The sequence below is a fragment of the Pteropus vampyrus genome, unplaced genomic scaffold, assembly GCF_000151845.1.
Source record: "Pteropus vampyrus isolate Shadow unplaced genomic scaffold, Pvam_2.0 Scaffold528, whole genome shotgun sequence".
NCBI lineage: Eukaryota > Metazoa > Chordata > Mammalia > Chiroptera > Pteropodidae > Pteropus > Pteropus vampyrus.
Window position 1 is genome coordinate 1743118 of NW_011889309.1, and position 23535 is coordinate 1766652.

At 34.3% G+C, this 23535-nt stretch overlaps 1 protein-coding gene across 3 annotated transcripts in view; it reads right to left on the reverse strand.

Moving 5' to 3' along the window:
- Positions 1-394: 394 nt before the first annotated feature.
- The window catches only part of TBCEL (tubulin folding cofactor E like), a 71054-nt gene continuing 47913 nt past the window's right edge, over positions 395-23535 (reverse strand). For all 3 annotated transcript variants that reach the window (XM_011383590.2, XM_023525115.1, XM_011383589.2), the window contains exon 8: positions 395-3886. In XM_011383590.2, coding sequence (XP_011381892.1) covers positions 3568-3886 — 319 coding nt within the window. In that variant the 3' untranslated portion in view covers positions 395-3567. The remainder of the gene's footprint in view (positions 3887-23535) is intronic.

The following is a 23535-nucleotide window of genomic DNA, read 5'->3' on the forward strand; positions in this document are numbered from 1 at the left end:
ATATATATTTCCATTAACTGCAGGAGACAACTGGCAAGTATAGGTCCAGTGAGTTTCTCTCCATCATTACAATGGACATATATCTTAAGGAAGCACCTATGGAAAATAGAGTGTTCACAACACATCTGGTAACACAGATAGCTTCTGGGTGTTTTTTAAAGCGGTTTGTTTGCAATTAATTCTAACATTAAATGAAGGAGAAAATAAATTCATAAACAGAAATGACATTGCTTAGAACAATCTATTATTCTGTAGTCCTGTTTTTTATGTAGCAAGCCACACTCACATGTGCATTAGTAAAAGCATTACCAGTGTGCCTCATTAGTGATCAGTTCCTTGTGCAACACGTGTTCTCTGCTCATAACATTGTTGATTTAGCAACATAGCTAAAACATGTGGTTAGAATTGAACTTTAATTTTTTTTAAGTAAACAAAATGTTAAAACATAGCATCATAACATTAGGCTCCATTACAAATAGCTCATGTTTGGGGATGTTTTTCATCAAAAGGTTTTAAAGAAACAAGAGGTTATATAATATCTGCTGCTTTTTAATGTATTTATTGCAATGTGGCAATAGGTTACAGAAACAATAGAAACTTTTAATAATAAAAAAGGTATACAACTCTGAACTTCTTTTTTCTTTAAAGCATTCTGGGATATTTCAACAATTAAAATTAGAAAATTGATTTCTAATGTGGCTTCAGGAGTTACATGCTCACATGTAGAAAGGATCCCTTGGTTTTGATTTGGCTTTCTTTATTACTCCTTTTCTTTTTCATAACTAAAAATAATTCTATTTTAGAAAAGATATGTTCTATACACTGTGCCTATAGCAACAAATATGTAATACTGGCTATGACAGTATTCTGCCTCTTAAATGTCAATAATATGCTCTCGCTGAATCTGAATGAAGTCAATATTAAAATACGGCTAAGCTATAGCAATCAATTATGCATAACTTGTAGACTCAAAGGTCCATGGACTCTTCTCATCTTCTCCTTGGCCTGTTATAAAAATAATTTTGGTTAAAAGTATCTACACAGCACCAATTTTATTTCAGAAGCAGCATCTTTACTCAGCCACCCAAATAAATCTACAAGTATGAATGCTCAAATAGCTTTTCTAATTGACTTCTAAAAGACTGGTAATTGTATTAGTTTGTCTCAATCAAAAATTATTCAGTAATTATTATAATCATCAATTATAATCCTCTAAAAATACCCATGTCCATGGAATTAAATGAGAAGTTCCCCTGACATGCAACTGTATAATAGAAGAATTATGTCTGCAGTTGATGGACATTGTTCTGTAATAAGAGAAAGTACAGGTCTCTAATAGTAAAAAAAAGCATTTCATAAAACTTTGTCATATATAAAATATCTTATTAATTGTGACCATTCCACTTACAATTAAAACATAACATAAGTGTCTGTTCTGCTTTCTGCTGTGGGACAGTCAGGGATCATACAACATCAAAAAATAAGAGTGCATCTGTTTCCCAGGCTGATAAAAGCAATGGGCTCCATTACACTGTTTCTCTTTCAAACTCATCTGTACTTATGCACACATACACAAAGCACCCACAGTTTTAATCTTCATGACACTGTGGCCACACTTTTTTCCCACTTCTGAAAATATGTCAGAAAAATGTGATTACAAAATAAATTATTTTTGTATATATCTAGTTTAGATTGCCACTGCTCATTTCTATGAATTTAAAAGATAAAGTCTGCAGCAAAGAATAGGCCTCATTCATCTTTCTCGAACCCTTTGGTTTCCACCTTTAATGTTACAGTGAATGTAGATTTGACTCAGTAGTTCTGGGTCAAAGGCTTTACAAATACTGATCCTGAAGTACATTAAGAGAATAAACATCTGCTATTATGGCATAGGGAAAATTTTAAAGTAGCAATAATAAACACAACACCATATACATGAAGAGTTTGTAAGTCACCTAAAAATTTCATAGGAAATTTAAAAAATTGTAGGAGCAGTAAAATCATATAAAAAGGTCCAAAGGTCAAACACAATCAGATAATGATTATATTCTTTGAAAAATACTTCCTGTGCATACCTTCTGCCCCAGTTATGCTAAGTCTTTCTCAAGTCTCCCATCTGTAAACATGGTGGACCAAGAAAGTCATACATTAAAGAAAGGGATTGCACTGATTAACAAAGGAATAGAAGAACAAACAAAAAAGATTTCAGAGCAGGTAAGGAACTAGTATTTTTTAAAATGTGCTTCTGAAAAAAATATGACTTGGAGGCAATTCTGGTTTTGACACTTATACTTTACTCATAGAGTTGTTCTTCTGTAGGGGCAACTAAATTGAATATAAAATAAAAAGAATAGTTCAATTATGACATCACAAAATCTCAGGAAGAACTGGGAATCAAAGCTCCCTTTGATTAAAACTTCCTATTTTTAATACAAAGTGCAAGAACAAGAGCTTCAAATGGTGACACAGGCAGGAAAATCACAACACTCTTTCTCCAATATTCTCCCCACTCTACTCCTTCACACACACTACAGATAGTTTATTAGCTAATTCTCAACTCTCCTGGCACATATATCCATTACTTTTTGGATTCTTCATAAATTCAGGCCTCTATTCCCAATGTAATGAAAATGATAGATGTGAGGAAATACATTCAATAAGCAAAAAATAAAAGAAAACTCTAGAATCTGTTATATTTTATGTTATGGAAGTAATGGTTGAGATAATGTATGAGGAACATTAAAACTGAGATAGTTACATACAAAGAAATCAGACTGCTTTGCCTGTGCTTCCAGAATAACAGTAAGTTTTCCTGGAGTTGTAGCTCTCCATCTACTCTAATTCAAGATCCTAACAGAGTTATAGGTTCTAATTGAGTACCTGAGATCAGAATCAGGTTGAAAAATGCATAAAACACTTTAAATTATTTCAAAAGAGAGAAATTAAAGAAAAAATCAGCCAATATGAGAAATAAGAATTATGGAAAGAATAAAACTATTAGTAAAACATGTGCTGACACAAGTCAAAATGAAAAATTGAACACACACATACACACACACACACACACACACACACACACACAATAAAAAAAAAAGAAAAGAAAAGGAGGGAGAGGGAAGGAAAAAGAGGAACTGAAAAAGAAAGAAAAGAGCTGGCCCTGCCTGTAAAGATCCTTGTTTCCTGATTTAAATACTATAAGATATCCTTCTGAAAGGGGTATACTGGTCATGCTATCTTCACAAGTATACCTAAATGGTAATAACTAAGCAGTAGACAAAGCCCAGGGAATACAAAAAGAAGATGGTGATTTTTTTACTTATCTTTCATGAGAGGGGGCACATGGACTGGAGATGAGGCCAATTCTGCTGGCTAAGCTGAAGAAATCTTGGTAAAAAAATACCAAAAACAGCCCCTTACTCATTCTAGGGGGAAAAATATACACCATCATCCCTGCCAAACCTAAATAAAATAAATCAAAACAAAAACGATCTTCTCCCTTCTAAAAAAAACCACATGGAAATAAATGCCCTGCAATTTATGTGTGTGTTTTTACAAGACTCATAGAGGTTATTTTGTTTTGGATTCCACATAAATTTTATCTCCATCCCTAATGCCAAAGGAATGCAGTGCCCGAGAGCTGTACTTCATTTCCTCTGGGCCAAAGGGTGCTTCATGGTCAAAATAGTAGAGAAGCATGTTGCTTGTGGGTAATTGCACTAGAGTTTTTAATTGTTTTTTTAGTTCTGCAACTGTTTGGTCAAGACGAATGCTCATTTCTTCCACCTGATCGTTATAGTGGACTTCTACTCTTGCACTGCTCTGGGGTCTTAGATCCACTTCTGCCAAAGGCTCCAACTTTCCATATTTTGTGATCAGTTCATGATACCTAGAACGATAAAAAGACAGTGTCAGCTTAAGCCACTAGCATCTGAACTATGAACTTTTTCAAAACTACTGGTATATGGCTATACTCAATCTTTTTCAAAACTACTGAGTATATGGCTATACTCAATCTTTCAAATGTCCTATTCTAATATTCTACCTATCTATCTGATAAATATTGTGGAATATGTGATCTGATATGATTGCCCTTTTGAGGTCACAGTAAAACTATATCCTTGTGGATAGGAAATTCTCCCAAAGATGGCCACCATGCCTGCTGTTGATCATTACAGAAGAATAGGCTTAGAGAGGAAAACAGAACCTAGACAAGAAGACACTACAAAGATTATGAAGTCAATTTGTAGAAAGTGTTTTCTTGGGTACCATCATCAAGAAGGGCAGAGATCTAAGTACATGTTCCTTGGCAACAGATGGGAGTAGGCCAGCAGTTTCTGGGCCCTGGAGAAGGCATAACAAAAACATCTAGTTGTATGTCAGCTGTTAACTCAACTTTTTCAGTGATGCTTTGTTTGAATATTCCAGCCTAGTCTCGTTAGCTACAATATAAAGATTTTATGGAAGAGCCAAGAATAAATTCTTTCCAAAAAGGGGGCAAATATGGGATACAAGTTCCTCAATCAAGGAAGGAACAAGGAGCAAAAGAAACCAAGAGGAAAGGGAATTACAGAGGTGAGACTAGGGCCCAGTTTTCCATGTGGAAAATCTTGTCTCCACCACCACATCTGGAGGATTTAGGTTTGATTTTATTAAGAAAGCTGAGCAGTTTCCTACAAACCAGAGAGGGGAAAATGCTAAAAAGATCTGATATTAGCTTTATTATACCCAAGACACACAAGGTTTTAATTCATGATCAGAATACAGTAGTCACATGAGATTATTTCCCCACCTCTTTCACCCTACTTTTGGTTTTAACTCAGTTATATCAGTGTTACAAGGTTGGTAGGAACATCGGAAACAAAAACATAGTAAGATATCTGTGGTCAGAGATAGAGGTAAGCATTCCTAATACGGGAAGTAACAGGGTAGGGTAAATAGCACTGTCCTTGGAGTCAGAAGATCTGACTCCAGAGTCTTGACACTATTTATAATTAGCTGTGTGACTTGGAAACTCACTCTATCCTTTGCTACTCAGTTTTCTCATTAGTAAAATTGGGATAATAATTCTGCCTTTCTTATCTTATAAGATAGTCATAAGAATTATATAAAATACAGATGAGTAGGCACTTGGTAAATTAAGAGTTCATATACAAATTAAAACATCAACATTACATTCCTGCTGTTTTGGAACTTATGTTATTAAAACACACACATACCCCTTAGAAAATATACAATTGAAATCCCTTTAGGTAGAACCCCTTGGAGGAGGTGGTGGTATGATAAAACAGATCACAGAATATTCTATTCCCAGGACCTGAACCCAAAATAGTATTTTTTAAAAGGATAAACAAATCACTAGCGGCAGCTAAGAAAAGAAGAAGTGTCAACTAAAAGTCATAGGCACTGAGTCAAAGACAACAGGAGTCCCCAGTTTGGGGTGTGGCAAAGGCAGAGACTTTATTCAGTGAAAACAGCTCAGTTGTGAAAACAGCTTCCAACTGTGAAAGACCTCAAGTGTAAGACAGTTCAGGTTTGAAACAGCTCAGTGGATTCAGTTCTGAAGAGGTGGCTCAAACAAAGTGGCTCAAGCTAGGTGGCTCAAGTGTCACAGTTCCAGCTCTACTGTTATAGCTCCAGTGTTACAGCTCTTATCAGGGCAAAACAGTTTTCTATGGAAAGTGCACTCCTTGAAGCAGAGGTGAAGCTGCCTTATAAGAGTGTCTGCACCCAGTCCCTGATTGGTCCATTTCTATGCAAATAAGAACTCCAAATCCTCACATTGGTTCAAATAGCATTATCCTGATTGGTTGAAATGGACCACTCTGATTGGCCAATGAAGATGCAAATGTGGATATAGCTGCGCAGCTCTGGTTCGACAGGGAAAATCTCAGTCCTATTGGTTGAATTTCAGTTCTAGGAACTCTCTTATAAGGGTCAACTCAGACACCAGGAGCACAGCACTGGAAGCTTGGCAGCCCAGTCTGTAGCTTTTCCCTGAAATGCAGCATGCATAAGAGGCCTTTGTAAACAATGGCTGCTATACTCTAGTTATGAATTTGAGTCCAGTTAACTACTACGAGTCCTTTTTGGCAGGTATAGTCTCCTCAGGTCAACAGACAGAATAACCTTAAAAAGACCCAAATCTGAACTAGTAGTAAGCCCTGTGGATACATAAGCTTGATAAGCATCCTCATTATTCTGTTCCAACTTCTTTCCAGAATGCCTTCTTGTACTGCAAAAACTAGAACTGAAAACTATATTTCCTACACTCCTTTGCAGGTTAGATTTAGCTTCTATTAATCATACTTAACAGTCCTGGGAAATAATGGATCTAGCAGAAACAATTTGGGTAGAGGCCTCCTAATTACTATATTTCAGTTCAAGCAGTGTGTTCTTGCAGTCAAGAACTGTGGCAGCACCATGCTGATCTTCAGATCTTAGCTAAGGTGGTGTGATATGGCACCAAGGACAGCAGCTTCTTCAATGTCCCTTTATGTGATTCTAGCAGAGTTAGCAGTGCCTGTCATGGGCCACTTCTGTGGTACCATTCTAGAAGCAATCCTAGGGAGAGAGCCCCTTCTAAAGATTTTATAAGCACCTTATTTCTGTATTAAATTCCTTTCTCCTTAAAATAGCTAATGTGGCTTCTGTTGTCTATAACTGAATCCCAAATTATACTCCTTCAAATGGGTTCTCATGACTTCAGGGTTGCCCCAAGCTGACCCTCATCTGTATTACAACCAAAGTGTTATAAAACAGAAATCTGACTACATCACTCTTCTTAAAATCACAGAAGACACAACAGAATAAAGCCCCAACTCTTTAAAATGATTGTGATAGGCACAATTTTGGCTCCCATGATCTTCATCCTCTGGTGTTATTCTCAAGATTACATTATGTGTTTCTGTGAAAAAATGGCATAGATGATAGAAGCTTTGTTCATCCCTCTTGTGACCAAATCAAAGTTGTAACAGAAACATAGAGCAAACAGCAAGGAAAAATTGCATGAGATCTAGATGAACAGCAGCACTACAACTAGGGAGAGAAATAATTAATCAACCTGCAATGGCAGAAGGTAGGAGGGGGTGAAGACGTAAGGCTCACTGGTCCCTAGTGCCTGAGTGGGACAGAGATTATCAGCAGCGGCAGCTGGTAGCTGAAGACACCTCTTAAAGGGGCCATGTCCACGATCAGACTCTTGTGGTGACGAACTGCTTGCTCTGATCACCAGCACTGGGTTGGCTGCACGGGGGGCACTAGGGACTTACTGGGGGACACTGAGTTGTTGAAGTGAAGGTGGGAGGCGAGGCTCTCTCCCGGGCAGAAGTGCCAGTGTTATCCATTTTTCCTCTGTTGAGCCCTCCCTACTCCCAGTGTGCAGAGCCTGCCATAGCTGAGATATCATCAAACTGGATAAGAGGTCGTTCCACCAAGAGAGTCCCTAAAACTCCACCTCCCCTAACTCGTAGCTCCACCCAAGCTGCAACAATTTGTGTCCTTGGGGAGTCCAGTGCTACTTGCTGAGTAGCGCCAAGACACACTGGTGGCAGCTGGCCTCCGTTTCTGGTGTGGCTTTCTGAGGCAACTTTAAGCACAGCATCTGTGGATTGCTTGCTGAATCTTAATAGGTGGCCCCAAAGAAGCACAGGCAGAGACCAAACTTGTCCTGCAGCTGAACCCCTCTCAGGACTATGTCACTGGACACCCGCTACACGGAGCCACTCCAATAAGACCAGGAGACTTAGGAGCTTTGCTTAGTATGTAGAAACAGACACAGAACAGCAGCCAAAATGGGAAGACAAAGAAGCAGAAATCATATGAAAGAACAGAACACAGATCTAGGAATGATGGAGTCAAACAATCTGACAGATGTAGAGTTCAAAACACTGGCTATAAAGATGCTCAACGAACTTAGGGGAAGAGCACATTAACATCAAAGAGATAAAACACACACACACACACACACACACACACACACAAAAATGGAAATGGAAATTATAAAAGAAAATGGATAAGAATGGATAAGAAAACAAGACCCCTACTTATGCTGCCTACAAGAGACTCACTTCAGATTAAAAGACACAAACAGACTAAAATGAAGAATACATTATCTGAGATGAAGAGGATATTAGATTAAAAAACAAAACAAAAACAAAAACAAAAAAAAACAGTGAATAAAGAAGAGGATCGAACCACCAAAACAGAGGATGGGAAAGCCAGACAATCAGAATAACAAGAAAAAGAAGCCAAGATTATAATAATAATTTCAGGAGCCTATGTGATACAATTAAATGTAAAAATATCCATGTCATAGGGGTATCAGAAGGAAAACAAGAAGTTGAAGAGCCATTTGAAGAAATAATAATGGAAAATGACCCTAACCTGGTGAAGGAAATAGACATACAACCCCAAGAAGCTCAGAGAGTCTCAGGAAAGAGGAACCCAAAGAGGGTCACACCAAGACACATTATAATTAAAATGGCAAAGGTTAAATATAAAGAAAGAATCTTAAAAGCAGCAAGTGAAAAGTAGTTAGTTACTTACAAAGGAGCACCCAATAGACTGGCAGCTGATTTCTCAAAAGAAACTTTGCATGTGAGAAGGGATTGGCAGGAAATATTCAAAATGATGAAAACCCAGAATCTACAAACAAGAATACTTTATCCAGCAAAGATATCACTTAGAGTTGAAGGACAGATAAAGAGCCTCCCAGACAAAAATAAGCTAAAGGAATTCATCAACACCAAGCCAGTATTACAGAAAATGTTGGAAGGACTTCTTTAAGAAGAAAAAACATGTATCAAAAACAGGAATAAAGAATGCTAATAATTACATTTCTATCAACAAGTACCTCAAATGGAAAAGAATTAAGTGCTCCAACCAAAAGATAGAGTAGCTGAATGGATAAGAAAACAAGACCCCTACTTATGCTGCCTACAAGAGACTCACTTCAGATTAAAAGACACAATCAGACTAAAAGGAGATGGAAAAGATATTGCCTTGATGGACCTAGAGGGTATTACGCTGAATGAAAGTCAGATAAAGACAAATATTGCACGATTTTACATATATGTGTAATCTAAAGAACAAAATAAACAACAATGACGAAAATGAAAATAAATTTATACATACAGAGAATATTTGGAGGGCTACTAGATAGGAGGGATGTTAGGGGGATAGCGAAAAAGGGCAAAAGGATTAAGAAGTATAGATGAATAGTTACAAAATAGACATGGAGATATAAAGTGTAGCATGAGGAAAATAGTTAATAATGTTGTAATAAACATGTAAGGGGGAAGAGGGGTACTAGATTTAGCGGGGTGATCATTTTGTGAGTTATATAGATCTCTCTAATCACTATGCTGTACAACTGAAATGAATATATTATTATATGCCAACAATAATTGAAAAAAAATGAATTGAATTGTATAATGTGAAAAAAAGATTACACTATGTTATATGGTACAATTTACCTTAATTAGAGAGATTAACTGAATTGGATGGGCCTAATCTAATCATATGAGCCCTTAAAAGCAGAGGTTTCTCCAGCTAGCAGCAGCAGAAGTCAGAGAGATTCCAAGCATGAGGACTTGACATATTGTTGCTGGCTTGAAGATGAAAGAGGAGGCCACATGGAAAGCATGAGAAAAGACAGAGTTCTGCCACCACCGTGAATGAGCCTGCAAGGTGATTCTTCACCAGATCCTCCAATAAGGAACACAGCTCTACTGATCATTTTATTTTGGCCTTGTGAGACTCTAAGAAGAGACCCCAGTTTAACCCACACCATGCCCAGATTTCTGACCCAAAGAGACTGTGACATAATAAGTACAGATTGTTTAAGCCACTAAGTTTATGGTGATTTGTTTTAGCAGCAATAGAAAACTAATACGACTACCAAAGGTCCTTCATGATCTGGTTTCTTCATAACTTTCCAAACTTATTTTGTGCCATCAACATTATCATTTCTGCACCTGCTTTTCTACTTATTTAAATTTAAAAATCAATGTTTGTTTATTAATTTTCAATAAAAACCAGCAGACTTTTGTATTGGATAAAAGTTTAGATATGAACTATAAGAAATATTTCTCTTCATTCTATAAAAATGAAGAGAAAGTATTAGAGTTGTGGCTCGCTTCACAAACTGAATATATTCTCCTAAAAGTTACATAAGTAAAATCATGATTTCAAAATAATATGTTTACTTCTGATGATCTTATTTTGGATTATCTTTAAGCAGGGCAAATTGGTAAATATAAGAAATCATGATTTTACAAAGTGCCCAGTAAATTTTAGAAACTGATTTCTTCTTAGTTTTCCTGCTTAGATATTTTATTCATTATTCAAAATTTCATCCAAATTGAACTATATCTGCATACTCTATATTATCTGCACTTTTGTTAGCATCAGCCTCAAAGCTATAGTCTTAAGAGGTAAATGATTTCTGATGACTAAATATTCTTCGGAACTAATGATCTCAATATATAGTCTACGAAGCAGTTCTTCCTTCTGATTGTTTAAAAAATATTTAATATTTAAAGGTCTCACTTCCGAAGTGGGCAAAATGCCATAAACCTACCTTGGAAAATATTATTGACAAGGATATATTGCAATAATCAAATGCTAAAATGTAATATATACCGTATTTCTGTTCAGAAGTTCTGAATACCATTTCAGCATGATGTTCTAACAGAAAATGAACAATCAAAACAGAAACAAAATTTACTACACACAGCATAAAGGCCAGCATGACCACATGGGCAACTGAAAATGATAAATGGAAACCAAAAAGCTATACACAATCTTGTGAAGAACACAAACCAAAGGCAAAATAGCACTGTGCTTTTCTTTTTTCTTCCTATTAAATAAAAAACCAGCGAGAGAAAAGCTTATTTCAACTTTGAGGTTTTTTTGACTAGTGAGCAGTTAGAAATCACACTACTAGTAAAGCAGGGTTGAAGGTGACACTAACAAAGAGGGGAATGGAGAATGAAGCCACCATTATTGGTGCTAGGGTAGCTCCACTCCCAATACTAATGCGCATAAGCGAGACTTCACACACTAGGGGCCTCTGGTCCATGGAACACTTGTCTAATGTGACAGACACATGAGCAGACTTTAGTAGTGTGATGGTCAAGTTGGGAGGAATATGCTCTCTTTTCCTTATCGCTCATTTTCACTCTTGATTCTAAGATACTTGGAAGCATTTTCTCAATCATAATTCAGTAATAGATCTATGACCCCAAGATAAATGAAGACTTGGCACATACTTGAGAAAGACTGCAGGTTCCTACTATAAATCTTAGTCTGAGGGTGAATTTATGATAAAACCCAAAACCCAAAGATGCATAGAGACAAAGTTTCACTCATTCTCAGCTCCAAGTAGCCTTATAAACTATCTTATGTAAATAAGACAAATATTAAATATTTTACACATTTTTTAGGAAACCGGAAATCTGAAGTAGGCATAAAACCAGGGGCTTTTAGGTAGCAGAAAGCTTCCACATTTGGATCTCATGTCTCCAAATCCATAAAAAAAAGCAGCTCACAATCTCAAAGAGTATCCTAAAGTGACAGGATTTATATTTTATATAGGCGCCTATACTACAGTGGGATTATACATGTCCTGGAGGTGATCTATCCATCTCTTACAACTGCCTACAGGTAGCTTATATAGTAGTCTTAAGCTAACAATTCAGGTGGCTTATATAGTAGTCTTAAGCTAACAATTCTGTTAATCTATTGTTCCTCAAATGCAGACCCATATTGAATCAACTGGAGTCTTTATTCTAAATAAAGCTATAATATTCCAAAATAAATCCCTAATACATAACCTAAGGAATGCAACAAATCAAATATGAAAAATCTCTAATGGTTCACTTGGTTGAACCAAATCATTGAAGTATAACTAGGAGAAAAACATTCATTTAGTTTAGTGTTTCTCAAGGCATTGTGAAGAATTCAAAAGTATATGCCAAACATCTGATTGCTGTTATTTAATCTCTCTTGCCATAGGATGCTTTCTTTCATTTTGATATGGTGTCATATCATGGCAAATAAAAGAAACACTCTTTTATTCTTAAAATGTTTTCTCCTTAAAATTCTGCAACTGGGATTTTACATTTTACTGAAACAGTTTTCTCAAGGTCACCAATATCTTATTTATTAAAACACATAAACATCACATTTCAGAAGCAGAAAGACCTCAGAAGTAATCTATTACATATTTTACAGATATAGTAATTGAGAGCTAGTTTGTTAGTGCAAAGTCTAATGCTAGTGAATGGAACGGTGGAAATTAGAACTCAGGTCTTGTTCTCAGACCATCATTCTTTCTTAGTTCTTATCATCTTTAAGATTTGCTACAATAATGAATATTGTTCTAGAAATTTTCTTATTTCTACATTTCAAATGTTCCCTTTCAATCTCTCTTTATTGGTTCCCATTCCTCTTTTTACCATCTATACTTGGTCAGTCCTTAAAATACTCTCCTGCATTCTCTTCCCTTTATGATCTTTCATCACAAATCTAATTCTCTTACTTAGCTTATGCCATAGATATTTCTCATTTGTCTTCCTTAAGCTTCTGTATTTCACCTACCTCCAGAACTATTTATTCTCACCATTCAAACTGAACTCAGTATTTTCTATAGTTTTTCACCAAGGCTTAAGTCATGGAATTTTGTTTCAACTCACCATTTCTTAAATTAAAGCCCTACCAAAATTACCTAGTAAATGGATAAATAGAATATGACCTATTCGTATAATAGAATACCATAGAGCAGTTACAAGAATGATTTTGATCTACATTTATCAATATGATTAAGACTTTGGTCAAAATGGCTCAATAAATTCACACTTTAATGCACTTCTGCTCCAAACACAGAGTAAAAATGGATGAAATGTGAAAAGTTGAATTCCAAGAAGACACAACCCAGGCTCAAAAATAATAAATATCTCCATGGAATTGAATGAAAATACAAAGCATACAACAAAGAAACCATAGGACCACTGGATTACAAATCCAAAGCAGGTAGTAGGAGTCAGCAGTTAGGGTCCTGTGAGGCAAAAAAGATTAAAAGTACTCCATGGGAGAGAGGGAAATTCAAGCCAGGTTCACTGTTTGAAGCAGGGGTAGGGTTGGGGTGGGGGTGATGTGAGGCTGGGAATGAAATATAGATGCAAAAAACTGCTGCAGATTCACTGTCTAGGCTACTGTTTCAGAGTAAAAGGTCTAAGTAAAAGATATAAAAAGATAGCTCTACCACCAGGAATAGAATCAAATTACTTGCTACCCAGGTGACTAGATCTGTGTTATCTCTGTAATTCTTTCGGGACAAGCTCTCCAAAATTCATTATAAATGATGGTTCTGAAGGAAATAGGAAGACATAACCATCCTCAATACATATATATCTAACAACAGAGCTTCATGATAATGAAGCAAAAACTGATAGACCTAAAAGTAAAAATAGACAAATCCACAATTATAGATGGAGATTTCAATACTCTTTTCTCAGTAACTAAGAGAACAAGCAAATAGAAAATTGTAAACAATATAAAATAACAATATAAAAACATGAAAAACTTGACCTAACTGACATTTATAAAACACATTTCCCAACAACACTAGAATACTCATTTTTTTCTAGTGTATATGGAATATTGACCAAGATAGGCCACATTCTAGGCCAAAAACATACCTCAACAGGTTTTTAAAAAAACGAAATAACACAAAGTATGTTTTCTGACTATAATGAAATTAAACTAAATCATTAATAGAAAGATAACTCCGAGTATTTGGAAAATACACAATATACTTGTAAATAACCCATAGGTCAAAGAGGACATCACAAGGGAAACTGGAAAATATCGTAAATTCAATTAAAATGAAAATACATCATATCAAAAATTATAGAATATAGCTAAAGCAGTGCTTAGGGAGAAATCTATATAATTGAATGTTTAAAAGAGAAAAGAAGAAAGGTCTCAGATCAATGATCTAAGCTTCCACTTTAAGAAACTATAAAAGAGGTGAGCAAAATAAATCCAAATCAAGGAGGAAAAAATAAATAAATAAATAAATAAATATAGGAACAGACAGCAGTGAAATAAAACTCAGAAAAATAAGAGAAAACCCATAAAACCCAAAGCTGGTTCTTAAGGTTAGTAAATCTGATAAACTTCTAGCTAGACTGATTAAGTAAAGAAGATACCAATAACAGGAATAACTGAGAAAACATCACTACAGACCTAACAGACATAAAGATTTTTATAATTGTGAAAATTATAAATAACTTTCTACCCATAAATTCAGTGACTAAAGTGAACTTGACAAATTCATTCAAAGACCAAAGCTCATTCAAAAAAGAATAGATAAATTGAACTAAGTTATTCAAAATCTCCAGCAAAGAAAACATCAGACATAGATGGCTTCAATGATGAGTTCTACAAAACACTTAAGAAACAAATAAGAAGAGAGACCACTCACAAACTCATTTTACAAGGCCAGTAATATCCCAATATTAAAATAAGACAAAGACATTACAAGAAAAGAAAATTACAGAACAATATCCCTCATAAACATAGACACAAAAACCCTCAACAAAATATTAGCAAATGAAACCTACCAACATACAGAAAAATAATACATTATAAACAAGTGAGATTTATCTTGAAAATTTAAGGCTAGTTAAACATATTTTAAAAAATCAGTTAATATATTTCACTATATTGACACACTAAGTAAGAAAAACTATATGAACCTCTCAAGAGATGAAGAAAAGAAGAAAAACTATTAAGCCATGTATATTGCAAAAAATAGACACTGTGTCGTATTTGTATATTCTGCAATTAATCTACAAAAAAACTACTAGAATAAGTTTAATAAAGTTGCAGAATACAAGGTCAATACACAAAAATCAATTGTCTCTGTATTTCTATATCTAGCAATGAACAATTAAAACTGAAATAAAAAAATAATACTGTTTATAACATGACCTAGATACATGAATACTTAAATAAAAATGTAACAAAATGTGTAGGAGCTATATGTGGAAAAATATAAAATATCGGTGTCTGAAAGGAATCAAAGAAGACTTAAAAAGAGATATACTGGTTCATGAACAGGAAGACTCATTATTACAATGTCAATTCTACCCTATTGTTCTACAGATTCAACACAATCCAAATTAAAATCCCAGCAGAACATATTTCTAGAATTCTACAAGCTTATCCTAATATTTATATGTAAAGACAAAGGAGCTAGAATAGCCAAAATAACTTGAAAAAGATCAAAGTTGAAGGACCCATACTCACTGAATTTCAAGACCTACTATAAAGCAACAGTAATAAAGACAGTGTGATACCGGCAAAAGAACAGAAACATGGATCAATGGAAAAGAACAGTGAATCTAGAAATAGAGATTCTACATATATGGTTAATTTTCAACAAAGATATTAAATCAATACAACAGAAAAAGATAGTCTTATCAATAAATACAGCTAGGACAACTGACAGCCATATGCCAAAATTAAAACAAAAAGCTTAATTCGTATCCTATCCTATAAACAAAAATTAACTCAAATGAATCACAAGCCTAAAAGTAAAATCTAAAACTATAAAATGTCTAGAAAATATTTAAGAAAACCTCTGTAATCTTACGTTGGTCAAAGATTTCTTAGATATTACAACAAAAGCACAATCCATAAAAGAAAAAAATCAGTAAGTTGAATATCATTAAAATTTAAAACTTCTGCTTTTTGAAACTATTAACAGCATGACCTATACAAAAAATGGTCAAAATATTTTGTGTTTACTTCACCAAAGAAGGTATTTGAATGGCAAATAAACTCATGAGAAGATGCTCAACACATTAGCTACTAGGAAAATTCAAGTTAAAACCACAATGAGATACCACTATATGACTATTAGAATGGCTAAAATTAAAAACAGTAACAAAGAAACCTGAAAATTCCAAGTGGTGATGAGGATGTGCAACAGGAACTCTCATATGTGCTGATGGGAAAGCAAAATGGTACAGCCACTTTGAAAAACAGCTTGGCAATTTAAATATACACTTCCCATATAACTCAACCATTCCACTTCTGGGTATTTTATCCAAGGAAATTAAGAACTTACATTACACAGAAAGCTGTAGGTGACTATTTATCATAGCTTTCTTAATAAATTGCCAAAAAAAGGGAAAAAATGCAAATATACTTCAGTTGATGAATGGCTAAATAAACTGTTATATCTATGTGAAAGAATGCTACTGAGTAGTAAAAAGGATCTCACTAGTGATACACAAGATAGGTGAATCTCAATGGATTATGCTAAGTAAAAGAAACCAGACTCAAAAGGCTGCTTATATCTCCTTTTAGCAAAGGATAGAATTATTAGACAGGAAATCAGCAAGAATAGAGATCTGAACAAAGCAATCAATCAGCAGTGTCTAATTTACATATATGCCTGGCAACAGCAGAATACATATTTTTGAAAGCACCCATGGAACAATGACTGATATAGGTCAAACTTTAACAAATTTAAAAGAATTGATATCACACAGAGTATGTTCTCTAACCATAATGGAATCAAAGTAGAAATCAATAACAGAAAGATAACAAGAAAATTCCTAAATACTTGGAAATTAAATTTCTAAATAATCCATGGGTCAAACAGGAAGCTTCAAATAAAATAACATTTTTTAAAAACATAGAAATAAATGAAAATAAAAATAAAACATCTCAAAATATGTGGGATGCCAGCAGTGCTAAGAGTGAAATTATAGCATTAAATGTTTATTAGGAACAGTCTCAAATCAATAATCTACCTTAAAAACTATTTTAAAAAAAAGAGCAAATCAAGCAAAAATAAAAAATAAAAAAGCAGAAATCGATTTTTTTTTAAATAAAAACACTAAACACTATAAAACATTGCTAAAAGAAATTAAAGAAACACATAAGTGGAAAGACATTTCTTGTTTATGGTTTGGAATATTATTAAGATGTCTAAATAACCCAAAGCAATCTACAGATCCAATGCAATCCTTATTAAAATCCCAAAGCACTTTTTGCAGAAATAGGAAAAATCATCTTCGATTTCGTATGGAATCTCAAAGAACCCTGAACACCCCAAACAATTTTGAAAATGAAGAATAAAGATAAAGCTACCTTAATTCAAAATATATTACAAAGTTACAGTAATCAAAACAGTGTGGTACTGGCATAAAGACAGACATATAGACCAATGAAAGAGAATAGTGAGGCCAGAAATAAAACCTCATGTACATGGTCAAATTATCATTGATAAAGGTGTCAAGACCACTCAATAGGGAAAGAGCAATTTCTTCAACAAAAGATGGTGAGAAACTGGATATTCACATGCAGAAAAAATGAAGGTGAACCCTTACATTATACCATAAACAAAAATTGATTCAAAATACATTAAAGACCTAAATATAAGACCCAAAACTACAAATCTAGAAGAAAGTGGAAAAGCTTCATGACATTAAGTTTGGTAACAATTTCTTGGATATTACACAAAAACACAGGTAACAAAATAATAGAAAAATGCGACTACATCACACTTAAAGAACTTTTGGAGACCAGGCAAAATGGTGTAGATGACAGTGGCTTTGTTCATTTGCTCTTGTGACCACATCAAAGGTGTGACGGAAATGTGGAGCAAACAGCAAGCAGAGTCGCCTGGGGGTCTAGGTGAGCAGAAGCACTATAACTAGGGAGAGAAATAAGACAACGACCTGAAGCTTGGAGGTACAAGGGAGCAAAGACACAAGGCACCCGGTCCAGAGTGGCTAAGTGAGACAGAAGCTACAGCAGAGGCAGCTGGCCGCTGCAGATATCTCTTAAAGGGTCTTTTAAAGTCCGCACCGGGCTTTCGCGGTGACGGACTCGCTTGCTCTGAGCACTGAGGCTGGATTGGCTGCTGGGGGGCACCAGGGACATACAGGGGACACTGAGTTGTCAGAGTGAGGGCCTGAGGCAAGCTTCTGTCCCAGGCAGAAGTGCTGACGGTAGCCATTGTTCCTCTGTTGAGCCCACCTCCCCTCCATCCCAGCGTGCGGATGCGGCACCACCATAACTGAGATGTCATTGAACTGGATAACAGAGGTTGCTCTGTCCAGAGGATTTCCAGAAACTCCGCTTACTTGCGGCCCTAAGCCACATCCAGGTGTCCTAAGCAAGTCTTGTGTCCTTTACTGAGCAGCTCCAAAACCCATACTTGAGCAAGCGGACCTCGGTTTCTGGTGTGGTCTCTTGAGACAACTCTAAGCACAGCATCTGTGGATTGCTTGCTGAATCTTAATAGGTGGCCCTGGAGGAGCACAGGCTGGGGCTAAATTTGGCCTGAAGCTGCTGAACCTCTCTCAGAACTGTGCCACTGGACACCTACTATACAAACCCACCCTAATAAGACCAGGAGACTTAGGAGCTTTGCTTGGTATATAGAAACAGACACAGAACAGCAACCAAAATGGGAAGACAAAGAAGCAGAAATCATATGAAAGAACAGAACAGAGATCCAGGAATATTGGAGTCAAGCAATCTAACAGATGCAGAGTTCAAAACACTGGTTATAAAGATGCTCAATGAACTTAGGGGAAGAGTACATGAACTCAGTGAGAACTTTAACAAAGAGATAAGAAAAAAAACCAAAAACATAAAAATGGAAATGGAAATTATAAAAGGGAACCAGTCAGAAATGAAGAGTATATTAGATAAAAAAAAAAAAAACAGAGTAGATAAAGAAGAGGATTGAACCACCTCATACTCATTAGGATGGCTACTATCAAAAACACTCATAATAACAAATGTTAGTTGGTTGAAAATTGGAACTCTTTTGTACTGTTGGTGTGACTGTAAAAGGATGCAACTGCTATGGGAAACAGTATGGCTGTTTTTCAAAAATCGAAAATAGAATTACCATATAATCTAGCAATTCCGCTTCTGAGAATTAAAAGAATTGAAAAGCTGGATCTTAAAGAGATATCTGCACACCCAGCACATAGCAACAATATTTATAATAGTGAAGAGGTGGAAGCAACAGAATGTCTACTGATGGATGAATGGATAAACAAAATGTGGTATATACATACAATGGAATAGTATTCAGCTTTAATGTCTACTGATGGATGAATGGATAAACAAAATGTGGTATATACATACAATGGAATAGTATTCAGCTTTAAATAGAAAAAAAAATCTGTTATACTCTAAAATATGGATGAACCTTGAGGAAATTAAACTCAGCGAAATAAGCCAGTCACAAAAAGATGAATATTGTATAATTCCATCTATGTGAGGTATCAAATTCATAGAGACAGAAAGTAAAATAATGGTTGCCAAATAGTTACTTGGCAAGTAGGGGCTGAAGAAAGGAAGGAATGGGGAGTTGATGTTTTATAGGTATACAGTTTCAGTTTTGCAAGTTGAAAAATGTTCTGGAGATTTGTTGCACAACAATGTGAATGTACTTAACACTTCTGAACTATACACTTAAAAATAGTTAAGATGGTAAATTTAACGTTATGCATACTTTACCACAAATTTAAAAAATAATTAAAATTTTACTACAATTAAATTTTTTAAAAATTTAAATGATAAATTTTACTACAATTTAATTTTTTTTGCTACAATTATCTTTTTAAAAATTTAAATAATAAAAAAAGGAATTAACGAATTTTACATAATATTGTCTGGAAAACAGAAAAGGAGGGAACACTAACAACTCATTTTATGAAGCCAGTGTTATCCTGATATGAAAAGCACATAAAATAGTTAAAAAAAATACTATGTATCAATATCTCTCATGATCTTGAACAAAAAAAATCCTCAACAAAATATCAGCAAACTGAATCCAACAATGTATAAAAAGAAATAGACATCATGACCAAGTGGAAATTATTCTTAGTATAGAAGCCTGGTTCAACATTTGAAAATCAACAAATACAGCTTCCCTATCAACAAGCTAAAGAGAAAAATCTCTTCATAGTAACTGACACAAATAAAGAATTTTAAAAATACCTAATATCCATTTACGTTCAAAATTCTCAGCATGTTAGAAGTAGAAGGGAACTACTTCAACTATGGAAAAAGTGAAGAACACCTACAAAAAACCTATATAGCTGACATTATACTTATTGGTAAAAGACCAAATGCTTTTCCCAAAGATTAGGAGCAAAGCAAGGTGTCTATTCTTACTACTTTTATGTAATATAATACTAGAAGTCCTAGCCACTGCAACAAGGCAAGAAAAAGAAATAGTCACACAGATTGAAAATGCAGAAATAAGATTTATTGTATTTGCAAATGACACGAAATACTTAAGTGCAAATCTAACAAAAGATTTATAAGATTTACATGTTGAAAATTATAAAATGCTCATGGAAGAAATCAAAGAATGCCTAAATAATAAAGAGACATACTGTGTTTATGCATTGGGAGACCCACTATAGTAAATATGTAAATCTTCCCCAAACTGATCTATAGGTTTAATAAAATTCCTATCAAAATTCCAGCAAGATTTTTTTGTAGAGAGAGACAAGCTTAGTCTAAAATTTATACAGGAAGATAAAGGCCCTAGGATAGCTAAAATAATCTTGAAGAATAAAGTGGGAAGATACATTCTGCATGATATTAAAGCTTATTATATAGCCACAGTAATCAAGACAGTGTAGTATTGGTGGAACAATAGACACATAGATCAGAACAGAATAGAGAACGGAATAGAAATATACAAATCTACTCTCCCAATTTTTTAAAAAGTTGCCAAACCAATGCATAGGAGAAGTCAGCCTTTTCAACAAATGGTCCTGGAGTAACAGGACAACTATAAGCCCCCCAAAAGTAAATAAATAAACCTCAACCTAAACCTCTCACCTTGCACAAAAAGTATCTCAAAATAGATTATGTACTTAAATATACAACATAAAACTATAAAATTCTAAAGAAAATCTCCAAGAGCTATGGCTAAGCAGAGTTCCTGACACTAAAAGCACAATTCATAAGAGGAAAAACTGATAAATTGGACCTTCACTAAAATTTAAAAATTTGGTGCTATAAAAGCTCATGTAAAAAGAATGAAAAGACAAGCTACATACTAACAGAAAATATTTACAAATCACATATACAATGAAAGACTAGTATCTAGAATATATAAAGAGCTTTCAAACTGAAGAGTAAAGAAACAAACAATCCATTCAAAAACTGAGCAAAAACCATAAAGAAATATTTCATAGAAGAAGCTGTACAGATGGCAAATTAGCAGGTGAAAAATGTTCAACATCTTTAGTTATCTGGCCATCCAGGAAATTAAAATGAAAATCATAAGATATTATCTATCAATTAGAATGGATAAAATAGAAAATTGTGACAACACCAAATGCTGGCAAGAATGCAGGAAACTCTATCACTTGTTTATTGCTGGTAAGAAGGTAAATTGGTACAGCCATTCTAGAAAACAGTATGGTAGTTTCTTATAAAACTAAGCACGCAATTGCCATACTACTCAGCAATTGCACTCCTGGGCATTTACCTCAGAAGAATGAAGACATATGTTTACACAAAAGCCTGTACAGGAATATTCATAGATTATCTTATTTGTAACAACCAAAAACTGGAATTAATCCAGATGTCCCTCAACAGATGAATGGTTAATCAAACTGTAGTACATACATACCATGAAATGCCACTTAGCAATAAAAAGGCACAAACTAGTGATATAGACAACGATTTGAATGAATCTCCAGGGAATAGTGCTAAGTGGAAAAAAAACTATTTCAAAAGGTTATATGCAGTATGATTTCATTTATGTAACATTTTTGACACAGCAAAATTTTAGAAATAAAGATAAAATTAGTGGTTGCTGGGGGATAGGGATAAGAGTGGGTGAGCTGGCAAGGAGTCGAGTGTGTTAGTAAAAGGGCAACCTGAGAAATCCTTGTGGTGATAGAACTATTCAGTGTCTTGACAGTGGTGGTGGATACATAAACCTACACATGCAATAAAATGTACAAAACTAAATACACACACACCAATGTGTACAAGTAAAACTGAAGAATTCTGAATTAGATCAGTGGACTGTATCAACCTTAAGTTCCTGGCTGGGATACTGTACTACAGTTCTACAAAATTTTGGGATTGGGGGAAACTGGGTAAAGAGTACGTGGGATCTGGCTATAATATTTCTTATAAGCATGTGAATCTACAATTATCTCACTAAAATTTTTAATTAAAAAACACTACATTCTATATGATTCCATTTACATGGCATTCTGGGAAAGTCAAAACTATAGGGACAGAAAACAGATCAGTGGTTGCCAAAAGGTGGGAATCAAGGTAAGGGTTGAGGAGTACAAGGAGATTTAGGGGAGTGATAGAATATTATGTATTCTGTGTGTGTTGGTGGTTACATACTGTAGTATTTGTCAAAACTCAGAAATGCATACTAAAAAGGGTAAAACTTACTGTGTCGATTATATTTCAATAAACCTGACTTTAAACAAAGAGCACTACTAAAACATAATCATTTAACAGAACTGATTAAGAAAAAAAAGACTGGCAGAAATAAACATTATCATGAATAAAAAGGAGATGAATATTGATATAGTGACAGTAGTTTCTTCTTATAGTTTTCATTGCTACCCAGTGTATAATTTTTGTACACAGTCAAAAACGATACACATTTGCCTTTTTCATATAACAGTAGATCTTCAGTATTATTCTATAATGAGAGATCTTTGTGCTTTTTGAAAAATGTGTTATATCAATACCTGAGTGGTTGCTAAGAATAAAAGTGATAAAAAGTTTTTGGTTTCTTTCCTCTTAAAAATTTTGAATCAGCTTCCATGTACAAGTATTACCTAGTCCAGATGAGAATTAAATGAATAATTTAAAAACTTGAACACCTACCCCCAAATCATAAGAATATTATGGATGACTATAAAATTTTTAACTTAGAAGAAAGTTAATTTAATAGAAAAATATAAAATTACCAACCCAATTCATTTTATGTAGCAAATATAACATTCATAACAAAATCAGAAAAAGTAGAAAATTACAAACCAATTTTAAATATGAAAATAGATAGAAACATCCTAAATAACATAAAATTAAATTCTGCAGTGTTGAAAAGAACACTTAATATTTTATGACTCAGTTAAATATTCAAGAAATGCAAATATGGTTCAATATCTGAAAATGTATCATTAAAATTCAGATCAACAGACCAAAACAACATGCCCATCTCAGTACACAAAGAACAGTCTATAAAAATATCGATATTCATTCATCATAAAAGAAACTGTTAGAAAAACAGAGATAGTAACTACCTTAACTTGATGAAGGGCACCTATCAAAAACTTACAGTAAAATTCATATTTCATTTCAAAATATTTCACATTGAAACTTTGGAAGTAGTTTCTTTAAAGTGAGAAACAAGATAAAGATGGCCTCTTTTACTATTCATTTTTAATATTATACTAGAGGAGTTCCTATCCAAAAAACAGAAAAGAAATA